The 24,354-nt window shown below is 41.2% G+C and overlaps 2 protein-coding genes and 1 long non-coding RNA gene across 5 annotated transcripts in view; 1 reads left to right on the plus strand and 2 right to left on the minus strand.

The window, feature by feature from the left end:
• Positions 1 to 329: 329 nt before the first annotated feature.
• LOC117818077 lies at positions 330 to 22,526 on the plus strand. Its single transcript, XR_004632294.1, has 3 exons — positions 330 to 419; positions 21,881 to 21,991; positions 22,349 to 22,526. It is a non-coding gene; the product is annotated as an uncharacterized LOC117818077 (long non-coding RNA).
• On the minus strand, positions 5,773 to 7,513 carry gpr151 (G protein-coupled receptor 151). The gene has a single exon (XM_034690935.1). The coding sequence runs from the start codon at positions 7,400 to 7,402 to the stop codon at positions 6,080 to 6,082; it is 1,323 nt and encodes a 440-aa protein (XP_034546826.1). The 5' UTR covers positions 7,403 to 7,513; the 3' UTR covers positions 5,773 to 6,079.
• LOC117818074 (serine/threonine-protein phosphatase 2A 55 kDa regulatory subunit B beta isoform) overlaps positions 8,999 to 24,354 on the minus strand; it is a 54,366-nt gene continuing 39,010 nt past the window's right edge. For all 3 annotated transcript variants that reach the window (XM_034690932.1, XM_034690933.1, XM_034690934.1), the window contains exons 3-10: positions 22,379 to 22,544; positions 21,369 to 21,481; positions 17,467 to 17,644; positions 17,108 to 17,272; positions 14,417 to 14,586; positions 13,752 to 13,843; positions 13,541 to 13,664; positions 8,999 to 10,950 (exon numbers count right to left, since the gene is read on the minus strand). In XM_034690932.1, the coding sequence (XP_034546823.1) occupies positions 10,795 to 10,950; positions 13,541 to 13,664; positions 13,752 to 13,843; positions 14,417 to 14,586; positions 17,108 to 17,272; positions 17,467 to 17,644; positions 21,369 to 21,481; positions 22,379 to 22,544 (1,164 nt within the window). In that variant the 3' untranslated portion in view covers positions 8,999 to 10,794. The remainder of the gene's footprint in view (positions 10,951 to 13,540; positions 13,665 to 13,751; positions 13,844 to 14,416; positions 14,587 to 17,107; positions 17,273 to 17,466; positions 17,645 to 21,368; positions 21,482 to 22,378; positions 22,545 to 24,354) is intronic.

Here is a 24,354-nt window from a genome sequence, read left to right on the forward strand (position 1 = left end):
TGAAAATCCAGAGTTAACCCTGAAGTTACCTCGATAACCGCAAATCCGGCTTGTAGTATACCCCTCAGGTCTCCCAAACGTATACAGAGGTAATGCAAAAAATTGTAAACATGCCCAACTTTTAGAAACGTGTTTTATGGCAATAGATTTAAAACGAGCATAGTTTTTCCATAAAATAATAAAAATGTATATGTTTTCTTTACAAATTTTTTTAAAATTAAATATAGTGTTTAAATTATTTGAAAACCATCAATATCTGGAATGTAGATTGTTGTAGTTCATAGTGTGGCCACTAGGGGGCATCGCAACAACTACTTGGAGACAACACTTCCACATGTGACAGCGTGGTAAAGTTTGCATTGGCAAACTTCTTGGCATTAACATTCAATAGAAGCCCTCGTTTCTGTCTCTTGAAGAAGGTTAGTCGAATATTTACTGTATGTTTTGGTTCCACTGACCACTAAGAGAAATGTTTGCTTCTGCTGTTTGTTGCAAGGTGCAGTTTGTGTCTACCGTTGTGTTGTCTGAATTGTATTTGACGTGAGCAACAAGACTATACCAATGCTGCTGTGGGTCTAAAAACCAAAACAATAGTCGTAGTTTTGAACATGTAACCTCTTCCTCTGCTGACATTTTAGCTTGTCATTGCAGTTTATTGGCATATATGGACCTGGGGGTTTGCATGCTGCCTTACTAGCATCCCTTAGTGGGACACTAAATAGAATGAATCATCTCTGTTGAAATGTGTTTCATCTTTGCCTTTTCTGCAACAATAAATCAAATTGTCTGCACGGCATTACAAGCACTCTGCAATCTAAATATCGTACCTTCATTTTCCAACATAGCACACTGCAGATGCCCTCAATGCCAACAATGAATACATAGCCTACAACTTTGACATTATATTGAGCCTTAACTTTGACTCCCTCACCCATATCACAATCTTTAACTTTACTAAGGATAGTGTAATGGCTTTTGACTTACCAGTGGATTCAACCATGCAGTTTACAGTTTTCTGCCATGTTATGAGTGATGAATAGATTCAACATATCCTCCGTTGTTTACAGGACTGTGCTTCAAGACGACCAAAAAGTCTTACTCTTATGCTGTAAAATGTTACCCTCCGAAGTTGGACATCCTGGTACTTTTGTTCTGTTGTATTTGATATAAAAAAGTATTTGGATAAATTAAAAGTTATCCTCAGACTATGATGAAACAAGTGCAGGCCCTCAGTGTTAAAGGGTATCTAGCTTTTCAGTTATAAATCAATAGAGAAGCTATAGGCTGAACTGACACCCCCTCTTGGGTCTCTGCTTGAAATGCTGCAAAGTGCCTGCCCTTTAGATCCCCACATCCTTCACTGAGATGAAAGCTAACAGATTTATTCTAATCAAAAGACTGCTAAATACCAAGGCCAGACCCCCTGAACCCATCTCCCTCCAGCTCAAAATGAAACACACACACACACACACACACACACACACACACACACACACACACACACACACACACACACACACACACACACACACACACACACACACACACACACACACACACACTCCCAGAACGACCCTCTGTAGACTGGGGGTCCAGGTGATCTTCCACAGGACCAAACGTAGCTGTGACTCAGAGGGAGCCGCATCATTGGCAGGCAAAGGTTTTAGCATGTGGCTTAATTGCAGCCAGTCTCTCCTGCTGAGCATAATTAGTGTAAACTGGCAAGTCACTTCCTGTGGAGTTTCATTTATTACAGATGATGATTGGCTGATGGATAAAACGCAGGGGTGTCACCCCCACCTCACCTCACAGTGGGTGGGGGGCCAGTAAAGAGAGGAGCTCTCCTGCTGGAACCCCCCTGCCTAGAATAATGACCCAATTAACCCTGAGTTGTTTTTCCACTTGTAATGTTGATTAACACTCAACATTTTGTCACAAATTTTCTCTGAATCAAACCCTGCTTCAACTCAGATTTTGTTATCATCAACTCTATTTTACTGCCTAATAATTATTATTTTTTAAACATTTAAAAAATATTCTTTTTTTTAGGTCAGGCTATTTTATAAACTCTCTAAAATCATCTTCCTCCAAAGTTGTTGTTGTTATTATTATTATTATTATTATTATTATTATTATTATGTTTATTATATATTATACATATATATACTTTTATATGATATGAATACATGTAAAGTATGACTAAATGTACAGCATCCTCTGGAATGACTCAGCTCCTGTCACTGTAGACATTCAGTAAATATGCTCATTTCTGGGCAGCAGCAGAGGCTGTGTACACTGAGGGTCATTAGTCACACTTTGATCTAATGAGGTCCAGCTGGAGAAATGCCACATCATCTCACACCTGCACAGGTGTCTATGATTATTCTGCTGATTACACTCTGGGTATAACATGGCAGCAGGGATGTGCTAAGAATAAGCTAAGCTCAAAAAATGCTTCAACCTCTGTGGTTGAAATTGATGCCAGATTGCAGCTTAATTTCCAAAGATGCACCTATCATTCCTGGTGTCTGTGTTTTAAGTTTAATTGTCTGCATTTTAACCCTCCTGTTATGTTGCGGGTCAAGTTGACCCATTCTAAAGTTCAAAAATCTAAAAAAGAAAAATGTCAAAAGTAATTTTTGCTATGAAAATTTTTCTGCTTGGCTTAATTAGTGTAAGCAACATATAAAATTAAAATGGTTCATTTCACACATTTGCAACCCCTAGCATGTTTATATCACATACTGATTGTGGGTCAATTTGACCCTGCAGTCAAAAGGGAGGCCAAAAGTGGTCAGAAGTGTCAAATACTAAATGTTTCTTTGCAACTGTGTGACATATTTCACCCAAATCACTTTCCAATGTACATAAAAAAAAGTTTTAACATGAATTTTCAGTAAAAACGAGTGAATTATCCTCCCGAACTGTGATCTGTGAATTAAATTAACAGAATTAAAGAACACCAATGCACTAAATATTGATTTCATTGGATAGTAATGGAGTTATTAATGAGTTTTTAAAAATGTTTATTGGTATTTTTTGGGGTTCAGACACTTTTGAATCACATCTCATCCTCTCATGGTTTTATTTCTAAGATGGGATTCTTACAGGAATATTTCAATGTTTATGAAGTGGGGTTGTATGAGTTTTATGTCACTAGTAATTGTACTAGCCATAACGGACCTCGGTCAGCTCGGCTCCTGTAGTGAGAAACTACAGGAGAAACAGCAGCAGCTAGGCTACAGTTTCTGCAGACCGGGTCAGTCCTGCCACGTAACTCAGCTCATTTTACAATACTCTGACCTGAGCACTCATCTCGGTTTAGATGTACACTCCACGTGTGATTTTATTCAGCACTTCACTTTGACACCAGAAAGCCTGTTTGTTTTTGCATTATTTACTGACACAACACAGACGTGCTCCTCCGCCTGCAACGCACTGATCAGCTGTTCAGGTCTGCAGCTTCAAAGTCATAAAAATACAACTAAACTTAGTAACGAGGGATTCTGACTGCGCCGATGTCGTGCCGTTTACTGCGGACACGCGTGGACACCTTCATGAGCCGGAGTTTACAGAGGAAAGGGAGATTCAATGCACCGGAGGAAAAAGCGGAGGAACTGCAGAGCTAAACTGGAGAGCAGGAGAGATCCAGAGTTACCTGGTGGTGCAGATGTGTAAACTGTGAGCTAATGCACACAGTTTACACACAATGAACCGAGAAAACTTCTTGCTGTCACAAGCAAGACTCAACAACAGTCTTCTTTGACCTTTGGGAATTAAGATATACCAGCAGATCACAAACTAGTGTGGCTAGTATCTATCGGTAACATGAAACTCATACAACCCCACGTCAAAAACAATAAAATATCCCTGTAAGAAGCAGAACCCGGGCTTATCTCCTCGTCATATACCTGATAAACAACTGTTCGGCACTTTTTAAGTGTTTAAACCTATGGTTTAAACACGTTGTTGGCAGCAGAGTCCGGTCATTTCTCCGTAGCCCTTAGGTAGTTAGCATAGACTGTATGTTTCCTTGCCCTGCAGGGGGGGCGTTCCATGAGTCTGTGACGACACGTGAAAAACGATGCAAATCACGCCCTCCTAGCCCCTCCCCTCAAACCCTCCCCTCCACGCCAAAACGGTGACAAAAAGTTGGAACTGAAAATTCAATCATTGAAAAAGAACTGCATTCGAAAAAAGAAAAAAGTCATCGAAAAAAAAATCTGTCATTGAAAAAAAGTGACATCGAAGAAAAATAATATGACTGTCATTGAAAAAAATATGAGAATGCAAAAATTGCTATAAATTAAATGATATAAAATTTGATGTTTGTGATTTTAACTTCAATGAAACGTTTTCAATGCCAATACCTGTTTTGATGCCGTTACATTTTTTTTCAATGTAAGTGTTTCAATGCCAATTTTTTTTTTTTCAGTTTCAGAGTGTGTTTTCAATGCCAAATTTTATTTTCAATACCAAACATTAAAGCCATCGTTTTGGCTCCATAATAATCTAGTAATGGTACAAATTTGGTCCAACACTGACAGCATATCCTCTTGCATTGAGAGTTTATGGCCAAGTCATCACTCCAGGGACTGATACTGGGTTATGTAGTTAAGTGTTGCTCTGATTGAGGTACTTGCCTCTGGCGATTAAAGGTCAACATAAATGATTAATGAGAGGAAAATGTCATAAAGGAGGGAAGGAGGAATAAGAGGAGCAAGGTGTCTATCAAATGACTCATACTTCCAAAATGTTTGTATGCCCTCTTCACTTTTTTATCGATATTTAGTAATGTCAACATGATACTATCAACCCATGTAATTCTATAAATGAGGGGCTGTCATTACATAAATACAAAATAATAGTTACACAAGGCTCTAATGTTCAGCACAGCCAGTTTGCTTTTACATCAGATGGATGAATCAATGCCAGATCAGCACAGGCACCTTCTCAATGTTATTTATGCCTTATACCTGTGAGGTACCTGTCCTGTGTTTTTAGATCAATGGAGAGAGAATTCTTTATGAGCCTCCTGCTGAGTTGAGCCAACTGAAATGAATCCATCTGAGTTCAGATGAAAGCTCTTTACCTCTAATTAGAACCCAAGGCAATTCAAATGGATGCCCTTATGAAAATACATTTAATGACGTGATGTCAGCAGGAGACCATCCGCTGATGTCTGATCCATCTCATTAAGACTGTACTGTAAATGTGTGTCTGTTTATGAGTGTGTCATTGATTTAACCAAATATTACATCCCCTATTGAACTGAACACAAACAAACCAACTAGAAAGTGGTTCTACATCTTTATTTTACTTATTTTTCAGGTTATTTTTGCGTCCACAAGTCAGTTTTATCACAGACAGACTTTGTTTTTAAATATTTTTAATACTGATTGTTCACACTGGTCACACTGTTTGTTCAGATGTACAATATTACTTTACATACAGTAAAAACAGACAGTTAAAAGCTGCCAATTTCCACAATGCAAATATCCACAGGGTTTACAGAAGTAATCATTGCACATGAGTACAAAATACACCCACATATAAAACATCTACCCCAAAATAAGATATGCAAATAAAGATTTTCTTTTTTTTTCTGAGGGAATTACTTTCAGAATATGGCAGTGTAGTAGCACACTTTATTGAATGGCAGTATTATGTACAAATACTTCAATGTAAGGGTGCTTTCAATGCTCATCACCTCAAAATATACTGAAAATATGTACAAATCTACTTTTTTTTTATTTCCACCGTCACCGTTGTCAGAAGCTGGAATTAACAGTCACCAAAAGTCATGTTACACTGATAACCTTTTTCTCAAACCAGAAAAAGACAACAAAAAGACGATATCATGCACTGTTTATTTTATATGCAGACGATACTGCTCTATTTGTATTCCACAATGATTTCACTTCTTACCTTTCAATAATATCTTAAACACAGTTGACAGAAAACAAATGATTTGCTGTGAAGTACTCAGCAGTCCATGCAACTGTGGTAAGTTGATGAAGCTGTTTCCATCTGAGGACTGTATCGAAAATGGAGTATGGGATAAGCTTGAGGTCAGTTGTTATTTCTTCCCACCGTCGTTCTCGTGCTCCCACGGCACAGGATCATTTTCATCATTGTATGATCCAGTCTCCCTCTCATGCCAGAATTGCTCCAAATCAGGCAAGACGATACCATCCTTTAGGCTCACTCTGTCAATTTCCATGTCTCCTCCTCCCTGCTCTGTCTGGGGCTGAGCCTTTTTGCTAGGACCCTGGCTGGAGCTCGATCGAAAGCTGTTATCCCCCCTCAGTTCAACAGAAGTCTCTGGTCTGGGGCAAGGCGACAGGACTGCTGAAGGTTTGTGAGGTCCAGGTTTCGGCTTTGGAGGAGGTTGTTTGCGCAGCGTGAGGCGTCTCCACAGCCCCCTGTATCCCTCTCTGAACTCTTCTGAGAGGGAGAGCACGATGAGAGGGTTCACCAGGGACAGAGAGAAGGTGAGCAGCTGAGCAGAGAGGGTTAGAAGAAGAGGGAGAGAAGACACCAATGGCTTGACTCCTTCAATTTCCTTCTCAGCTATGTGACGCTCCCAAAGCCACACCACCCACTGTGGGAGCCAAAGAATAGCCATGGCCACAGTCAGGCTGAACAGCATCAAGGTGAGCTTTCTGGATCGGATTTGTGTGCGCAGGTTCTGGGTCTTACTGGAGCGACGCTGGCATTGGCCGTAAGCCTTCCAGAAATACATCAGAGCAAAGCTGAGAGGTGCACAGTAGACCCCCAGAGGGTATGCTTTGACGTACACTGACATGAAATTCTGCGCTTCAGGGGGAACTACCAGGACACACACCAGCCCACGGATCCGTCTCTGCAGGGTAGCAAACAGCCAAAGAGGGATGGTGACAGAACAGGCGGACAGCCAGATGAAGAAGAACACCACCAAGATGGAGCCCAGGTGGATGCTCACTTGTTTGGTTGGGTTTGAGACGTAGCGGTAGCATGCTTTGGCCATTACCGCCACTGTGAGGCTTTTTGCTGCCATACAGGACTGGAGGAACCAGTCTGCCGTCTTACACACCACCCAACCCAGATCCCAGCTAGCTTTGGAGAAGGAGGCTGCCTTAAAGGGCACAGAAAACACCAGCACCAATCCATCAGCAAACATCAGGTTGAAGAGGAGGGAGTTGATGAGAGAGAGTTTGCCCCTGTGAGCGTTGGAGAACAAGATGACCATTGCAGTCAGATTACAAGCCACACCCAAGACACAGATGAACCCCAGAATAGCTGGTACTAGGACCCTCAGCTCCCTGGGGTCCAGATGTTGGAAAGAGCCATGTCCATTAAATGACCACATGTCTATGGAGCCGTTCACCACTGTTGCATTATTCCCGCCCAGCTTATCCATTTTTTTTTCCAAAAAGTCGTCGAGCAGGTATAAGAAGAAAACTGTGAGAAGTCAAATGCACCAAGGAGAAGAAAATCACTCTGTGTCCAAATATGTGAGTGCTGAGCTTGATTTAGGATCTGTCAAAAATAACTCACTGAACCTGTTAGAGTAATCGCATCAGAGAAGGTATCGATTGATGATCAATGATCACAGTGGAGCTCCTGTCTGTCCCCGGGTTTATCCTGAGGCACAATGATGCAGCTTCTGCAGCTGGTTATAAAGATGCTGTTTGATTGACAGCTGCTGTCCCCAGCTGAAAAAATGTGCGTAGACTACAGCCTCATGGGGCCAATTAGAAAAACACTGCATAATGTGCACAGTATGACAGATGAATACATTGGAGTTCTAATTTGTCATTACAGGCGTTACAGTAATGGTACCTTAGAAATACTAATGCTCTTTCTTTTCTGAATGTTGAGTAAAGGTGTCAAGTAAAAAGTAAAGGTATTTTATGGATAAACTTAAGTTTAAGTACAACCTTCAGTACAAGCTTCAGTACAACATCTGAAGCTTCCACCAGCAATCCAGATGACTTTGCCATTTATGTTTGTTGTTTTATCAACCCAGGTGGATCTAAAACTTCATATTACAACTAAATTTCTCCTTTTAAAATGGTACATCAGATCAATTAATAAACATGAATAATTAAACGAAATTACCATTGACTTGTAATTTGAAATCAACCACCAACTGTGTCCAGTTGATGAAGTCATGCCTTCCCCTTTCTGTTTTTTGCATAGGCCGATTCTTGTATATAATTTGCTCTTTATCCACAAGGGGGCACCTTTGTACCACAAGAAGCAGTGATCCCAGACAGGAAATATATCACTTGAATTACATTCATTCTGGGGCTGTCTCAAACTAGCCCCCATTTTGCAATGAAGTGGACGGTTTGATGTCCCGACCACAGCTGAATGAAGCACCCTTTATCAAAGCGGATGGAGGAGATTCAGCTGCAAGTATGAACTCCCCTCGTTCCTGCAAAAACTGAGCTTTATGTAACCATGGTTAAATATCACAAAAATAATTTGTTTTCATAAATATATACCACAACATGAGAAAACTCCCAATCTTTTTTGAAAGCTTTTTTGTTGACGTATTATTTTCAGTATGACTTTTTGTGAATCCCTGTACACATAAAGCAACTACATATCCAAAACGTGTACAATTTTAAAGACTCAAAGGGGTTAATAAGATTGTGAATGTATCATACACTTAGATTTTAAGATTTGTATGATTGTATCTTTTTAATACTGATAAAAGCAGTTTCTGTCTGTGTGGGTTATAACAGGGAACTAAAATTCATAGAGCCTCTTCCATGATGAACAATAAATGGCGTTACACCTGGTCAGTAAGCCATTATTGGTGCTGACTTGCTGTTGGAGGGTCTGACCACTTACTCCCACTCCACACTTACAGGTTTTGGATAGCACTCAATATGACGGACCCTCCTTGCAAGTGCGCAGAGTTGAAGTGTGTAGAAAAAGGGTGTAAGTGGTGGTTTGAGGAAGGCCATTTTAGCCAGCAGTGTTAAAAGAGGAGGTCCAAGAAGACTTTGAACTTGCACATCTTTATTCTTTTTTATTCAAAGAAAGTCCAGTAAGCATAAAGACTGCATGGTAATTGCATTTCAATACATTCTGAGCTATAAAAGGTTTTTTTTTTGTTTCAATTAGTGTCACAAAGGAGGTTGTTTAGAAGACATAACTGTTCAAAGGAACCACACTTAATAATTCCCTGATTTCACAGAGTTCATTTAGACCTTTGACCGCTTTCTGTTATGGGAGTTGGCTCTTGAAAACAAATTTGAGACAAGTGAAGAATTCCAAACTGATTAGAGCCGAGTGCTGAAATTCAACCTGCTACTGGACAAGCACGGCAGCAATGACAAATTAAACCTTTTTCAAATGGGCTACAGCTTTTTACTTGCATAGTGCTTCACATGATCTGTAGATGCTCAAATACCTGTATGCAAGCTGACCGTTTCATCAGAATCAGATCCAATACATGCAAAAAGAGCTGTGCTAGCATTGTTATTCCAAGAAGTCTAAGGTTCAATATATCAACATGAAAAGTATACTCTACTACCATCTACAGATCATTTTCAGTACTATCCAAATAAGCTCAAATATGGTGAAGAGTTCAAATTAGAAAAAGAAATCCTCAATGTGGCTCTGTTGTGTCTCTTGCAAACAGATGACATCAGACTGACTGCAATGTAACACAAGCATCACTTAATTTGTACAAATCACAGCGTTCTCCCCTGAACTCGCAAGCATGTAGCCAGTGCTTTAATGTAATTTGGACTACATCGCTTCAAGCACTTTTTTTCACTTCGGACCTCAGTTGAGCTTTTACGTTTTAAGAGAAAGAGGGAAAACAACAACCAAAAAAAAAATGCTATGTTAACATTTCATTTGAAACATTCACACTCCTGCCTTGTACTCAGTCCCCTCCCCCCTCCCACTCCCACTACATCAAACCCCCACATACCAAAAGAAGGCACCACAGCTTCTAAACAGACTCATTGACCGAGAGAAGGACTCAATAAAACAACAGCATTAAATAAAACCATTGACACAGCCTGGAGGGGCTTCATTCACATTACAGACTACAGCAGTCTCACCAGGGAGACACAGAATTGGAACTAGAAAGACTGACCACGTTGTATCACAGGCAGAGAAAACTCAGTTTTTGGGGTCAGAGATTAATAACAGTCTCTTCCTCTTTTGTAGGAACTCTGCAGCAGATTAAACTGTCTGGAAACATAGCCTCAATCGGAGGCTGCAGGGTTGATCACATGCACCGTAGCATGAGCAGACAAAAAGACAGGGGGCACTGTTGCTACATGACAATGAGCCACCATCATGTAAGCTATGTTTCTGTCTGTGTGCTCTTATTTATGTCCAGTGAACCCACATCCAGCCCCTTACTTCAGGGTCCAGAGGGCTGCTACATCATTTTATTCATGCAGCAATCCTCTTGATGCATAAATGCACAGGATTCACTTCTTCAGGTGTCTGCAGGGCTAAATAAATTAAATTAGAAATCAAATAGAAGAAGTCCATTCTTGATTTTAAGGGACCCTTTCCACAAGTTGTATCCAGTTTGTTTTGATTTCCAGCTTCCCAAAAATTCCCAGTCCATTTTAGAGATCAGTCACTGGATATATATTTTTTTCTGCACTTCTTCAGTAGAGCGGAAAAATTTAAGACTGGCAGCAACAAGACACAGGAAGAGGAGGAGGAGGAGGAGGATGTAGATCAGGGCTTCATCACTGTCTTTCTCCAACCCTGCCTCTCCCTGCAGCCCCTCATGTGTCAGGGGTGTCAGCAGGGTCAGTTTGTCCGTTAGTTGACCTTGTCTTGAAAGATGTAGAGGTTGTTAGTGGCCGCTACAGCAATGATGTTCTCATGCGGATGCCACGTAGTGTGAAGGATCTTCTTGCTGAAGTCCAGGCTGTCTACACTTATCTCATCCTTTCGACGCTTCCCACCCACACACACCTGGGGGACAACAGTAGAGATAAAGAAGCGTTAAAGTATGACAGTTCTTGTCGTTTTCAAAGCATAAATTAACATTAATATCTGCAATATTAATTTCATATTCTTCTCTTTGATACATCAGAACAAGCTGTAAAATATAACACTGAAAGATAACACCTCATAAAGTAGATGTGGTTTATATTTTAGTAAGATACAGGATGTGTGACTAAACGTCACTCTTGCTCGCTGGCGAATTAATTATTAGTATAATTGTTACTGTAGGCCTGAAATGTCAGTCAGATTTTGTGTTCAAACTACAATGCCACCCACCGCGAAGGCTGTAGCTCCGGTCAATGGCTACTACAATAAGTGCTCTACTACCTGGATGTAAACAAACATAGATGACAGATGGCATCTTGTACAGAGCTACATGCAACCAGCACAGGCATGTGGACGTTAACCTACAAGGAAGACCAAAGGCTTGTGGTGGTTGGCTTGTCGGTCAGAATCTATATTTATATTCAAAAGACTGAGAACTTAGTCACTTTGAAACATCCCTTGTAAGAAGTTTAAAAGTTGCCTATTGTCAATTTCAGTAGACAGGAGTAAATTAACATTAATGTGGAGGGTTATTTTCAGACTACCAAATAATTCATTTTGATTTAATTCTCATTTTAACTTGTTTATAGTGTTTGCCTCAACCTGAGGGGAATTTGTGGCCTCTTTAGCTGCTAAATCTTTTAGTTTGTCTGCGAGCTTGCTGCTAAATTTATTCCGTCTGCTGTTTAGAAGGTTTATGAGAACTTTTTTCTTTCTTTATCTGAAAACAGCAACCTGCAGTGGGTTGAAACAAGCTTCACATGGGCAGATCAAACCAAAACAATAAGCTCAAAGATGCTAACATTCTTTGTGAACAGCAACATTGATAAGAGTGAGACTCTGTCTTTGTGTTTCCAATTTTTGCAGTGCACCACGTGTTTTATCTAACACAGAGAGAGACAGGCTCCACTGCTCTGTTAAGTAACTGAGTATAAGTGCAGTTGCAGCCTTGTAAGTGTTCACCACAACTACTGAACTAATTCTGCCAAACAAGTGTTTTAAGTTTAAAGCATGTTTCGATGTGAACCAGCTGACTGCACACAGCGGAGACGCTCAGCTGGGGGCTGCGGCTGAGTGACAGGTCTCTTTTTTTCTCTGCTACCGGACTGATTATGACCCGGTTGCGCTCCTGTCTGACACCTGACCATGTAAACATGTTATTTTTTCTCAATAAGAACGAGTAGACAGAAAACTGGACACTGTGAGTCTGAAATATGATTCTGTTCAGTTGTCCTGTTGCAGTAAATCCACATGTTGTCTGGGTCTTCACTGACCCTGCGTCTGCAGAGTTTATTTATAAGCCTGCTCCACATGTTGATATTCAGCTTGTTGATTATTTTGGACGCCTCAATATGATGGGTTCTTCTGCTGAGGCCATTTTTAAAGATGTCAACAACAAAAACACAAATCAAAACTTAGCGTGGCTGAAGTTGTTTTCTTCATCCCCCCGCTCGCACGTGTCTCGTTCTTCGGAGATTTTTGGCCGTCGGCAAACCAGCTGAAGGGTGCATTACGACCACCTACTGCATGCATGTCATGTTAGGATGCGTCTGTGTAAACTAAACTTTTTTTTTTTTTATCGCAGCCTTTGCGATTTGAGAATTGCATTTTATTACATTGCGATGTCGGTTTGAATTTGATTAATCGTTCGGCCCTACTGCTAATGCTACATGATTTCTGTCAAACGGTTTCATGTTTTCTTTGTAAAACTCATTGTATGAGGGCAAATATTAAGCATGCGGAGCACTTTAAAAAAGACTTAACATTCTCTGCCAAGGGAAATGGGAGTACCGCAGTACAAACTTTAAAACCCAGCAACAGAAAAGCACCAGTGAGAAGCGCACTGAAATTGAGGTAGTGGGCACTGCCAGCACAAAATAAATGCTGTTCATGGACAGTCTTGTTATGTTTATGCCGCTTTTGTCAACAGAGCTGTAAATAATGGTGTTAAACCTACAATTAACACCTACATGTAAATCAGGAGAACTCTGACAGAAACCATGTTGAGAAAACGATCTGATGTCTATTTTGGTTTTTGTATTGACTCATATTAACATGGAGGAGGCAGGCTTTGTGAGCTTTACAGCAGCCAGTCAGTAGGGGGAGCTTCGCGTTTTTCAGCTTCACTTTTGTGGAGCTGTCATGTTGTCTATCTCTTCAACTTTAGGATTGTTGGATTCTTGTTCATCAATCTAGTGTCCTCTGAACAGAGAAATTAACTCTTGAATGATTCATGCATCTGTGGTTTCCTGTATTGTGAATTTTCAGTAGTCACTTGTCAGCCAAATTAAAATAGTTCAACTGAATGTCACATAGTTATGGCTTTTAAGGTCATAATTAATGGTGGTCTATCTTTAGAGATTCTAACCACTCAGAGTATCATAAGACTTTGATTCGTAGCAGTGAATGGCGGCCTTCCGGTGGTCCTCATCAGTAGAAATAAGAAGTCCATCAGTCTCAATCATAAGACTCCAGCATATTAGCTAAATCGAATTGGTGAGCTTTGACATACCTTGCGAGGCTTGAGAATGGCTCTGGGTTTGCTGTTTTCCCTGGATGCTTCCAGCGTAACGTCCCGTTTAGTGTTCCGGTCAAACATTCGGAAGAAGTTGTTATAGGATCCGGTCATTATGACGCTGAGAAGGATAAAAGGAAAACAAAGGGTTGATTGGATATATAGAATGTATGGAGGAATAGATAAGTGCATATTAGATAACTCTTACCTGTCAGATCCATTCCAGACGCACTCAAACTTGTCAAAGATGCAGTCATTCTCGTACAGAGAACAAAGTTTGCCTCGTAAATAGTCATGGACCTAAAAAAGACAAATAAAAACATGAACTTCTGAAGTGGTTGGTGGATTGTGGCCACACTTTTCCAACATCTTAAGCTCTTCTCATTGCCATGCAACAATAAGCTGCACAGCCATATGCTCTACTTTCAGTAATCCCTTCGGAGCTGCTGACCCACACTAAGATGCTAGGTAGCAGGTGGAGGCGGAGCTGGAATTGGACAGTGAATCCCTTGAGCCCAGCTGATAGCCCTATCACTCATGACCTGCCCTAAGATGGCTTCCCCTGATCAGAAAGTGTGGATGTGACCCCAGGTGACCTCACGGTGGGAGGTTTTGCCCTTCAGGCTGGATCAGCAGCACTACTATCTGTCTTTTTACAGACAGGAAGCTCAATAAGCCACCCTGGGTTAATCGCTAAAGATGACACATTTACAAATTGGCAGCATGACGGTGGAACAGGATTATGCTGACTGATTAGTCTGAAATCAATCTTTGGATTTGAACTCAGCCTAATCATTCTTGTCTGTGGCTGAGAAACCTCATTGTAGATATAAAACTGTCCAACAGACACATATTAGCTTGACTAAAACTCACCTGGTATGTCTCCAGTGGTTTGTTCTCCATTTGAAGGTCCCACACCTTGACAGTGAGGTAGTCCCGTGTCATCAGGTAGCGCCCGTTGTGGCTGAACTTCACGTCAGAGATGGATGAGATGATTTCAGAGAAAAAGGAGCGAGTGGAGGGATCCTCTGGCTCCTCAAAGTCTACAAGAAAAAAAAAACAAGAGAGAGTTATCTTCTAACAAAGCAAACACAGTTCCCTCAGTAGGAGGTCCCTGCACTACAGAGGTGTTTTCCTCTCATAAATCTTTTAATCACTGAGAGCGAGGGAAGAAAAGCAGAGTCTGTTGTGGGTTGTCATTAGTGAACGATAAAAGCCACAACAATGCTGGTTTGCTGCAGCAGCTGCATCTCTTCACGGTATTATTTCTGTGTGTTTAGGGAGGCAGGCGTGGGTCAGCATGCTGGGTAAATATTGGTTATGATTCATATTGATTCTGGCAGCTGCTGATCTGTGTGCAGGCCAGCACGCTGGGGATAAGAGCCAGGCATTCCATCGTTAGCTGTCAAGTTATTGTTCCTCCCTCCCACCCTTCCTTCCTTTCCTCTCTTTCTCCATCTCTCCAAATATGCCCCCACCCTTCCCCCCCCCTCTGCCTCCTCCTCCTCCACTGAGACCTAGAGAATCGCTCTGTGATGTGTCAATGGGGAGTCTAACTAGGGATGTGAACTGAGAGATGAAAAAATGAGGGGATGAGGAAGGGATAAGAAAAACAAATCAATGTCAAAGTGCTGGGCCCATTTGAGCCCCACTGGATTTCTGTGTGCGTGTTTGTGTGTGTGTATGAATGTGCAATATGTGCATGTATATATGCATGTGTGCGTGTGAGCCTCTGCCCTCCCTCCCTCCTGGCGAATAATAGGGTCCCTGGGGAGTCAGCATTGAGCTGTTTGGTCCCCATCTCTCTGTCCTGCAGCTCAGCGCTTTGGCAATCATCCCCTATCCCTTCATCCATCCCTGAGTCATCCATCCTACCATCCACCCATTCTCACACTAACGCTGATTGATAGCAGCAACCTCTTGGATTTACAGGTACCAGAGGGGGGATACAGTATGATTGTGTGTTTGTGTTATTTATGTAGAAGGTTCCTGAAGTTTTTTGTGTGTGTGTATGTATTTGTGTTTGTGTGTGGATGCCGAGGGAAAGAAAAGCTGTGTGAATGTGTGGGCGGGAGTGTATCATACATCGCTCTGAGCCATAGGCGTTCATGCAGTGAGACAGTAGGTCAGTATTAACAGACCCGTCCTGAGGCAAACAAGAGCACCTGCCTGCTCAGTCAGTTTGTGTGTGGGTGTGTGCGCTGGAAGCACCTGTCTAGTAATGGCACGTATCAGTCAATATTAAACAATCAGATGAAGCTACCAGTAGCACAGCTTCACATTTACTTACATCTGTTCTTATTTATCCCTCTAATACATGAGAAAATCAACAGGCCACGTTACTATACGGTCCAGTGGACACATCAATACGTCTGAGGAAATGACTGACTGTATTGAACAACAAGGTGTGGCCATGTGGGACTAATGCGATAGCTCTTAAGCCATTGATTTTTTTAGCCAAAATGTCAATGCATTCATTATTCATTCGGCCAAAGTGTATGCATACGATGTTAAGCTTTGGACAAGGCCATTCATTGTTTGCAACACACAAGGAGAATTATTGATGGGGTATCAATCCTGACATATTAGGCAGAGGGCAAGACAAAGATGGAGCAGAAACATTGAGTGTGAATCTGCAAACATGGTGTGACCGTATTCAACGAGCAGATGCGTTTCTGTTTTCCTATTTTAGTTTCAACACTTACATTTTTTTCAAAGCCAATCATACTTACAATAAAACTCTACAAATTCATTGAGAAAACTGCTGTTATGTTTTGATGGTCAGGAAAATAAGTTTACATCATTTACGCAGAAAAAAATAACATTCACCGTTGTAATTTCAATACAATCCAGCTATTTATCAAGAAGGTCAGTTTTGTCCAGTAGCTTTGTAGACAGGCTTTAAGAGTAACATTTAGAGGATTGAGTACTAGGGATGTGCACATTAAACGTGTGATACACAATGAAACATTTTCACTCTTGCTAGCCGACACAAGAATTACTAGTCGGTTGAATGAGTTATTAATCTTGTTGTTATTTAGGCCTGAAATGGGGACCCAAACATGTGCCGGAGCAGTATCGCGACCACTAGCCACTAGCTGTAGTTGATGAAGATTACTACCAGCGGTAAACAATCACAGATGACAGGAGGCATACAGGGAGGACCAAAGGCTGGTGTTTCCAGCTCTGCGTACATTAGCCACATTTAGTAAACCTGTTGACATCATCTACCCACAGACTCTGTGATCCTATGTTTAGTTGTGTTGGATAAATTGAGCTCAAATAGACTTTTTCTCTCAGAATTTTTTCTTACCTTTGGGCTAGTAAGTCAGAATTTTAATTTCCATTTAAACAACTAGCAAATGAGTCGCTTAGTAACATCTCAATTGAATACAGACATTTCCCTCATATATGAGTTAGTTGAGTAATACAATTGTAAAAAAATATTTATATAGTCGTGCTAACACTGAAGTTTAACAGTATTTTTAAATGGCTGGTTCAAAACAAGGTTACTTTTTTTTCCTGCATCCTGTCACTCCCATGATGCACTTCACTGGTACTCACATTTGCAGTGTTTGTCACAGAGCGCCGCCTGTCTCATGTCACACAGTCGTATCGAGCCCTTGCTGCTGCTGTAGGCAAAGGTGTGACACTGCTGGGGATGAAACTCTGCAGAGGTGATCACCTCCGTCAGCTCCTCCATGTTGGCTGGTTTGATGTCCACAATGTCTGACAAGACGGCACTAAGGAACAACTACAACTGTCAGACAGCACGCTGCATAGACTGTGAAGCCAAAGAAAAGGAGAAATCCCAGCTTTTTTTTAATTCTAGCTCAGAAACAAGCATGTACCAAAACAGTTTTAAACTATTTTTTAAGGGAATAATGCTCCCAAACATTGAGCAGTCCTGAGTAAGAGGATACTGAAGCTGCGGTCGGTGATCTCAAGGTTCCACAGGTTAACCCTGAGGTCATCAGTGGAGATATACGTCTGGAGGTCAGAGTTGACAGAGATGGAGTTGATGTGGTAGGTGTGAGCATTGCTGAAAACTCGTCTAGCCGTAGCCTCAACCATCAAGTCCATAGGCTGCAGCACCGGCACCTTTTTGATGAAGAGAGGAGAGTTAGAATTTGAAAACCACAGAAAATAAAAGTGCAAGGAAGGAAAACACATCTTTCTTGAAGGCTTTGAAGGATTTTGCAACATAGATTTAATATTTAACGCACTGTGGTGCTGGCTTCCTCCAGGAAACCTCTCAGATATTTATCTGTGGGTGTCTGAATGTGCATGAATTCTGTGTCGTTAATATGCTGCATTTGTGTCTGTGAGGTTGAGCCATAACAAGATGACTCCAGGGACTCGTGACATTTACTCCACAAATCTTAATGAAACAGAGACAGACTGAGGGGCTCCAGGCCCGTTTGATGAGCTGCTTCAATCAGACCGAGGATATCTGTTTGCTACACGGCTACTCAGTGATCACACTGCACTCTCCCTCTCTCTCTCTCTTTCCTTCTCATAGAGGTGCTGAAGAAGTCACTCCTCTTTTTTGTTTGTGTGAATTAGGAGAGAAAGCCAGAAAAGGAGGTGGAAAGAGAGATGGCCCAAGGGCATCACTAGGCCCTGCTGAGGAATGATAACTAAACTCTGCAGAATTAAGATGAACTCACACACACACACACACACACACACACACACACACTGATATGCACAAACACACACACACACACACACACACACTGATATGCACAAACACTCCCAGTTACACAGCACTGCTTGGGCTTCAAAGTCACCCAGCACCAGCCTGCATGCAGCCCCCCGTTGGCCAGATAAAACCCAGACAAAGAGAGAGGGGAGGGGAGGGAGAGGGAAGAACAAATCGACTGCTTCTCCCCTTTTTCTCTCGTCCGTTTCTGGCACTGACAGAGAGACATGGCAGCCCAGCAGGCTGCTGTATCTCCATGGGTGTCACTTCATTTCCATGTCTTTCACCGGCTGTCCAAAGAGACACGGACCGTATTAACCCATAACCCCAAACACTGACAGTTACATTATTCATCCTGCCCAAGACAACCTAAAGATTCTCGCCCTTAAGAATGAAGAATGTAAAATTGAGATATTTGTACTTTTAAAAGTAGGAAATACATGAACTAACCTATTCACAGCGCAGAATTTTCCCTCCTTAAAAGCAACATGTTGAATACTGATAACAACAGAGAATACACGTTTTGTGTTTTGCCGGAATAGTGTATGGAAGACTTTGTTTGATACAATAAAGAGTACTTTTTGTTTGATAATTTCTGGCTACAATTTGGATTATATTTCTGAGCTCTTCCCTTTCCTCCACCTGCTTTCGCCCTCATGCGTAGATTTCACAGCCTCTAAACAGGATTGCCACAGTCCCGGCCTGTACTCCAGGTTGCTATGATCCCCTGGCCAGCCAGACAAAGAGGGATGGACACGCTGAACACAGCACTAATCTACTATGGCAGATACGCACACACACACACACACACGAATGCTGTCCTACGTGCCTGGCTGCTTTGTGTAAAAATTAAAGAGGTAGTGCAGTGATAAGAAGAGAAAAAGGGGGGTCAGTGAGGATGATCCCTTCATGGTCTTCACCTCAGTGCTCATTACAATTACTCCTTCTCACTTTCTCCTGGCTGCTTATCTTCTAAATTGTCCTGTGATTGTGTGTTTGTTGGTGTCATTGATCAGAATTAAAAGTGAGCATATTATCAGCGTGTGTTTCAAAAAGGGAAAACCATGTGAACTGTGATGGATACATTTCAGACAAGCAGTAGGTGTTGTTAAGAAGGATTAAAGGCGTTCATCACGTAATGACTGAATGCTTTATTTTGATATAATCAGCTTATTGGAGCTCATCCTATTCAGACTTCACTCAAGATTCAAAGTGAGAGCAGACCTTTGTCACAGAAAAAAAATACAGCTATTGATTATAAAACTCATGTTAGATAACTTCTACTGAGCTCTATATTCCACGTCTGGCCAATTTTCCACTGCCAGACTATCATGACTTACAGGACACTTGAATAAAACAGAGCTGTTGTAAATGTTATTAGCACTGACTGCATGTCTGCTCTAAAAAATATTTTATCAACCTGCCCTTTGGACAGGCATGTCCAATCAAAACTTTGCCTCATTTAGACTCTAATTCATACTCTTCTCTTACATCATTCTCCTGAACTTTTCACAGAAAAAGTTAAGCAAACATAAGGGAAATATGCCTTCTTGTTAAAAGTTAGAAAAGAAAAAAATGAATACCACTGTGCAATATGTCAGTATGACAGGGGAGCACAAATTCAATTAGCCCAAACTAGCCTATCTGTAGTTTGTTGACTAATTTTCTATATGAGGTGTAAAAATCACAACTCCTGTTTTCAAAGCCTTGTTTGTGAGCTTTAGAGAAGCTGGTTAAAGTGGAATTTGTTACCTGTGGTTGGGCAGTAGCTGTTTCCCTGATTCATTGTTGTAATGTTAAGCTAAGCCAGCCGCCATGTTTACCAAAAGTTACTCACAATGCTAATACACAAGTATACTGTATCAATCTTGCAGAAAGAAAAGGAAATAAGCACATTTTCTAAAAGTTAACATGACAAATGCTGGAATAGAAAGAGATAACAGAAGAGATATTTGTATAGAGGATTTTTTCTTGTTACTTGTAAGACAACAGTAGAAATTGTTTGCTTGTGTTGTGTGGTTATGCAACTATGGGACCATAATGACTCTAAAGCTTGGCTTAAACTTCTGCGTCTATCCAAGCGGCAACCTCCGGTCTAAAAATATGAGTCCAATGCGGAAGTGCTAAAAACTGCAGTTCATCGAAGATCCGCTTGAGGCTGGGTCCGGAAGTACTGGAAACCACATACACACCAATAAAAAAAGATGACCTTTACAGCAGAAATAAACATGTTTACAGCCTTGTACAAAAGACCAGTGTAGTCTGAATAACTCATTCCCCGATCGGCACACACTGTGAGGGGGATGATTTGTTTTCTAACGCGGCAATTTCGAAGATATTTAGATAATGTGTCTTCCAATGAGAGGTACAGCTGACTTGATTGACAGGTGGGAACACTTTAGCTGTTGGCTAGGAGGCTCAAAGCCCGCCTCTTTACTTCACAATCACTCAACAGCAGAAATTGGCCTCAAAACAGCGCTTCAGAAACAGATGGGTGACGTCATGGATACTATGTCCATATTTTAGACAGTCTATAACATGCTCAACATTTATCAGCTCCTTCTCCAACATAACAAACTTGGATTCAGTTGCATTATTTTCTTGTGCACAACATGCAAGGAATGCAGCAAAAAGTGGAAACTGGCCATATGATGAGCATAGAAATTGCACTGCCGATTAGCATTTAGGCCGAGTGGTTTGGACACTTCAACACACGGGTAAGCAGTGCTCACGACTTCATATTCCACTTTTGCATGGCTACTGTGTAGAGTCAATGTAGAGGTATAAACCTGGCTCAAGAACATGATAATTCAGAAGCTTGAGGAGTTAAAACCAAGAACTTTCATTATATATTTATAGAATAAGTCACGCAGTTAATAGTTAGAAATTATAACTAGTGACTACAACAGGTTTTCCATATCCCTCTCTCAGCATAGCCTGTTTCTGTTTTCATTTGAGATTTATCTGGAATATTCAGTCTTCAGTTTCCACCTGCTACTTGGCCTCAAGCCAAACTGCAAAAATATAAACACAACAGCAAGACAAGCGAAGTAGTTGTTTACGTGACTCCATGTGACATTTTAGGTGGTGTTACCCTGCTAGTTTTGCTTGATCCCTTACCCGGAGCGATGTGATCGTCGACGGGTTCCTGATCCGTCCATCCTCGTCCTTCAGGTTGTAGCCCTCTGGACGCTTGTCTCTCTCACTGATTTTCCACAGCTTCACTGTCTTGTCTGGGATGGATACATCACACAAACACACACAGAGACACACACAAACACAAATACAGTTAGATCACAGCTCACTACAGTGAATCACAGATCCAAGATGGATGCGGGGGGTTGGGCAGCCAATCTGGCATGTAGCTGGGCAGCAGCCAGGGAAAATGATGAATGGCGGCTCCTGTGAACATTTTCATGTCACTGATATCAATCTACAAGTTGACTACATTTCCCGGCTGCAGTGTATGCTCCCCCAGAAAAAAAGCCATCTGGGTGCTTTTCAATCTGCACCACACAGACACCAGTTACATCCCATCTTCTCGCTCTGCTGAAGGGAATGGCGGCAGCAGTCAGGTTGTTTACTGCTTTTTTTTTTTTCATTTTAATTTCCGCTGTGAATATTGGTGTCAGAGCAGCAAGGCCATCGCCACAGGAACCTCCACCATCTGCTCCAGCCACCGCTAGCACTTCTGTAGCAGCCATGCATGAAGCCCGCAATCTGCAAGACGTCTATCTGCTGATGTGAGTGTGTCTGTTTGATTCAGTGTGCATGTATACTGTGTGGTTGCACACGCTTTGATGTATGTGTGTGTTTGTTTCTGCTGTGGCAGCCATGCATGAACTCCTGAATCTGAAACGCATCTGCTCTTGGCGTTTGTTCCTCCAAGAGAAACACCAATAAATGCAAACAGAAAGTCAGATATTTTGATGTGACATAGATAGCATCTCCTTTTACATCAGTTGTACATCTCACCCTTCCACACAGTGAGAAATTAATCATGAGCTGACACTTTTATTGACTAACAGCAACCAAATCCTGACATTTAAACACATTCTCACAACAGATTGATGGTTTCTTTGACTTTCTCTACCCTGCAGCACCAGGTTCACCTAAGCTGAATTACTTACCATTGGTGGAGAGCAAGAAGTAGGCAGCGTTCTGCTGAGGAAGCCATTTGATCTTGTTGATCTTCTCCTCGATCTCCAAACTCTTCAGGTAGTCAAACTCTGGCTCGTGACTCTGAAATGTGCTGTAAACATTGTACTCCCCTCGACGTTGGGGCTGACTCTTACTCTGCAAGAGGAAGTGAAAAAGAGACAAAGTCAGTGATTGTCTGTTTAGTGTTTACTCAAAGAGTGAAATATGGAACAAATATGTGAGAGTAAGATGTTCAATATTTGAGAAAAAAATCATTGCTGGTGTAGATCTTTGTTTTGATTCCACTAAATGTCTCCCATGAGCTTCAAAATCAGACCTTAAAAAATTGCCATACTAGCAGAGGGACTTTGGCAGGTTGGCTTCCTGTAAAGGGTCTGAATATCTTAAGCAGGGAAAACATTTACCCTCTTAAAAAATGTGGTAAATGACAACTCCCAGACGAGCATTTCTTGTTGTCTCATGACATTAGCCTGTTTCATACTCGTTTCTTCAATCTACAGCGGTAATAGATTATGTCTAGCCTCAGTTTTAATCTCAGTTTTTGGCAAATTAGCAAAAGTGAACATGCTAACAGGCCACTCTTTCCTAATATAGGATCTCTTCTGCTTGACAGATTGGGGTCTCCTTTGTTGTATGTTTTGTTTCATGATTCCCCCCTTTTTTTTTTAAAATGGGTGACATGTTGGGACTACAGGGAGGTGAGTGTAGCACCCGGTCTCTTTACATACAGAGCCATGCTGTTGTAAAATTCTATTTATAGGCTGTTTGGCATTGTCATGATGCAATATGCAAGGTCTTCACTGAAAGAGGAATTGTCTGGCCAGCAGTATATGTTGCTCCAAAACCTGTGTATATTGTTCAGCTTTAATGATGCCTTCCCAGATGTGTAAGTTATGCATGCCATGGGCACTTATGCATCCCCATGCCATCACTGGCTTCTGAACCATAAGCTGATAATGAGCCAGGTGGTCCCTATCCCCTTTAGAGCAGAGGACACTGCATCCATGATTTACAAATTGAATGCAAAATCCTGATTTGTGAGACTACAGGACAGTTTTCCACTTCAGCTCAGTCCAGGTTAAATGGACTCTGGCCCAGACAAGATGCCAGCATTTCTGGATCATGTTTGCATATTGTTTCCTCTTTACAGTACAGTTGTGTTCACAGACAATCATTTTTGGAAAGGATTTAGAACCCATGCAGTCATTTTCACGACAGTCTGTTTTGGAGACCAGCCCCTGGCGGGCCACGGGCATAGAGTATTGGTTCTTGGCATTGTACCTTTTGTACAAAGATTCCTTTAGATTCTCTGAATCTTTTCATGACAAGTACTGTAGACGAGGAAACATTCAAATTATTTTAAATTTTAAGCTGAGAAACATTCTGGAATCACTGAACCATTTGCTCAAACAGTTTCTCAGAGTGGTGAAACTCTTCATCTTTACATACTACTGAGAGACCCAGCTTCCTAAATTCCCTTTAAATACCACATTACAGTCATGTTACTAACCTGTTACATATATAACCTAATAAGTTGGGAGACGTTCCTTCAGATGACTTATTTATTTATTTAATAGAATCAAAAACTTTTTCAGTGTTTTGTTGTCCCCATCACAACTTTTTGAATCATGTTGCTGGCACTAAATTTAAGATGAGCATGTATTTTTCATAAAACAATACAAGTTTCAACATTTGATATGTTGTCTTTGCACTATTTTCAAAAAAATTGTTTTTTAAATAATTTGCAATCCATCAAGTTCTGTTTTTATTTAAAATTTTAAACAGCATCCCAACTTATTTTCGACTGGAGTCTTATCACAAACCTAAATTTAAAGGGGGGAGGTGGTTTTGTTACCGTTTGTGAAGCAACTCTTAGCTGTTTGTTTGTTTCTGTAGTTGCATTGCTAAGACAATCTATCATGTTCTCAGCTCTATAGCATCATAT

The sequence above is a fragment of the Notolabrus celidotus genome, chromosome 8 (assembly GCF_009762535.1).
Source record: "Notolabrus celidotus isolate fNotCel1 chromosome 8, fNotCel1.pri, whole genome shotgun sequence".
Lineage (NCBI taxonomy): Eukaryota > Metazoa > Chordata > Actinopteri > Labriformes > Labridae > Notolabrus > Notolabrus celidotus.

Bases quoted from the DNA above. Each gene is read 5' to 3' on its own strand.
- gpr151 (XM_034690935.1), bottom strand. From the start codon at position 7,402: ATGGATAAGCTGGGCGGGAATAATGCAACAGTGGTGAACGGCTCCATA.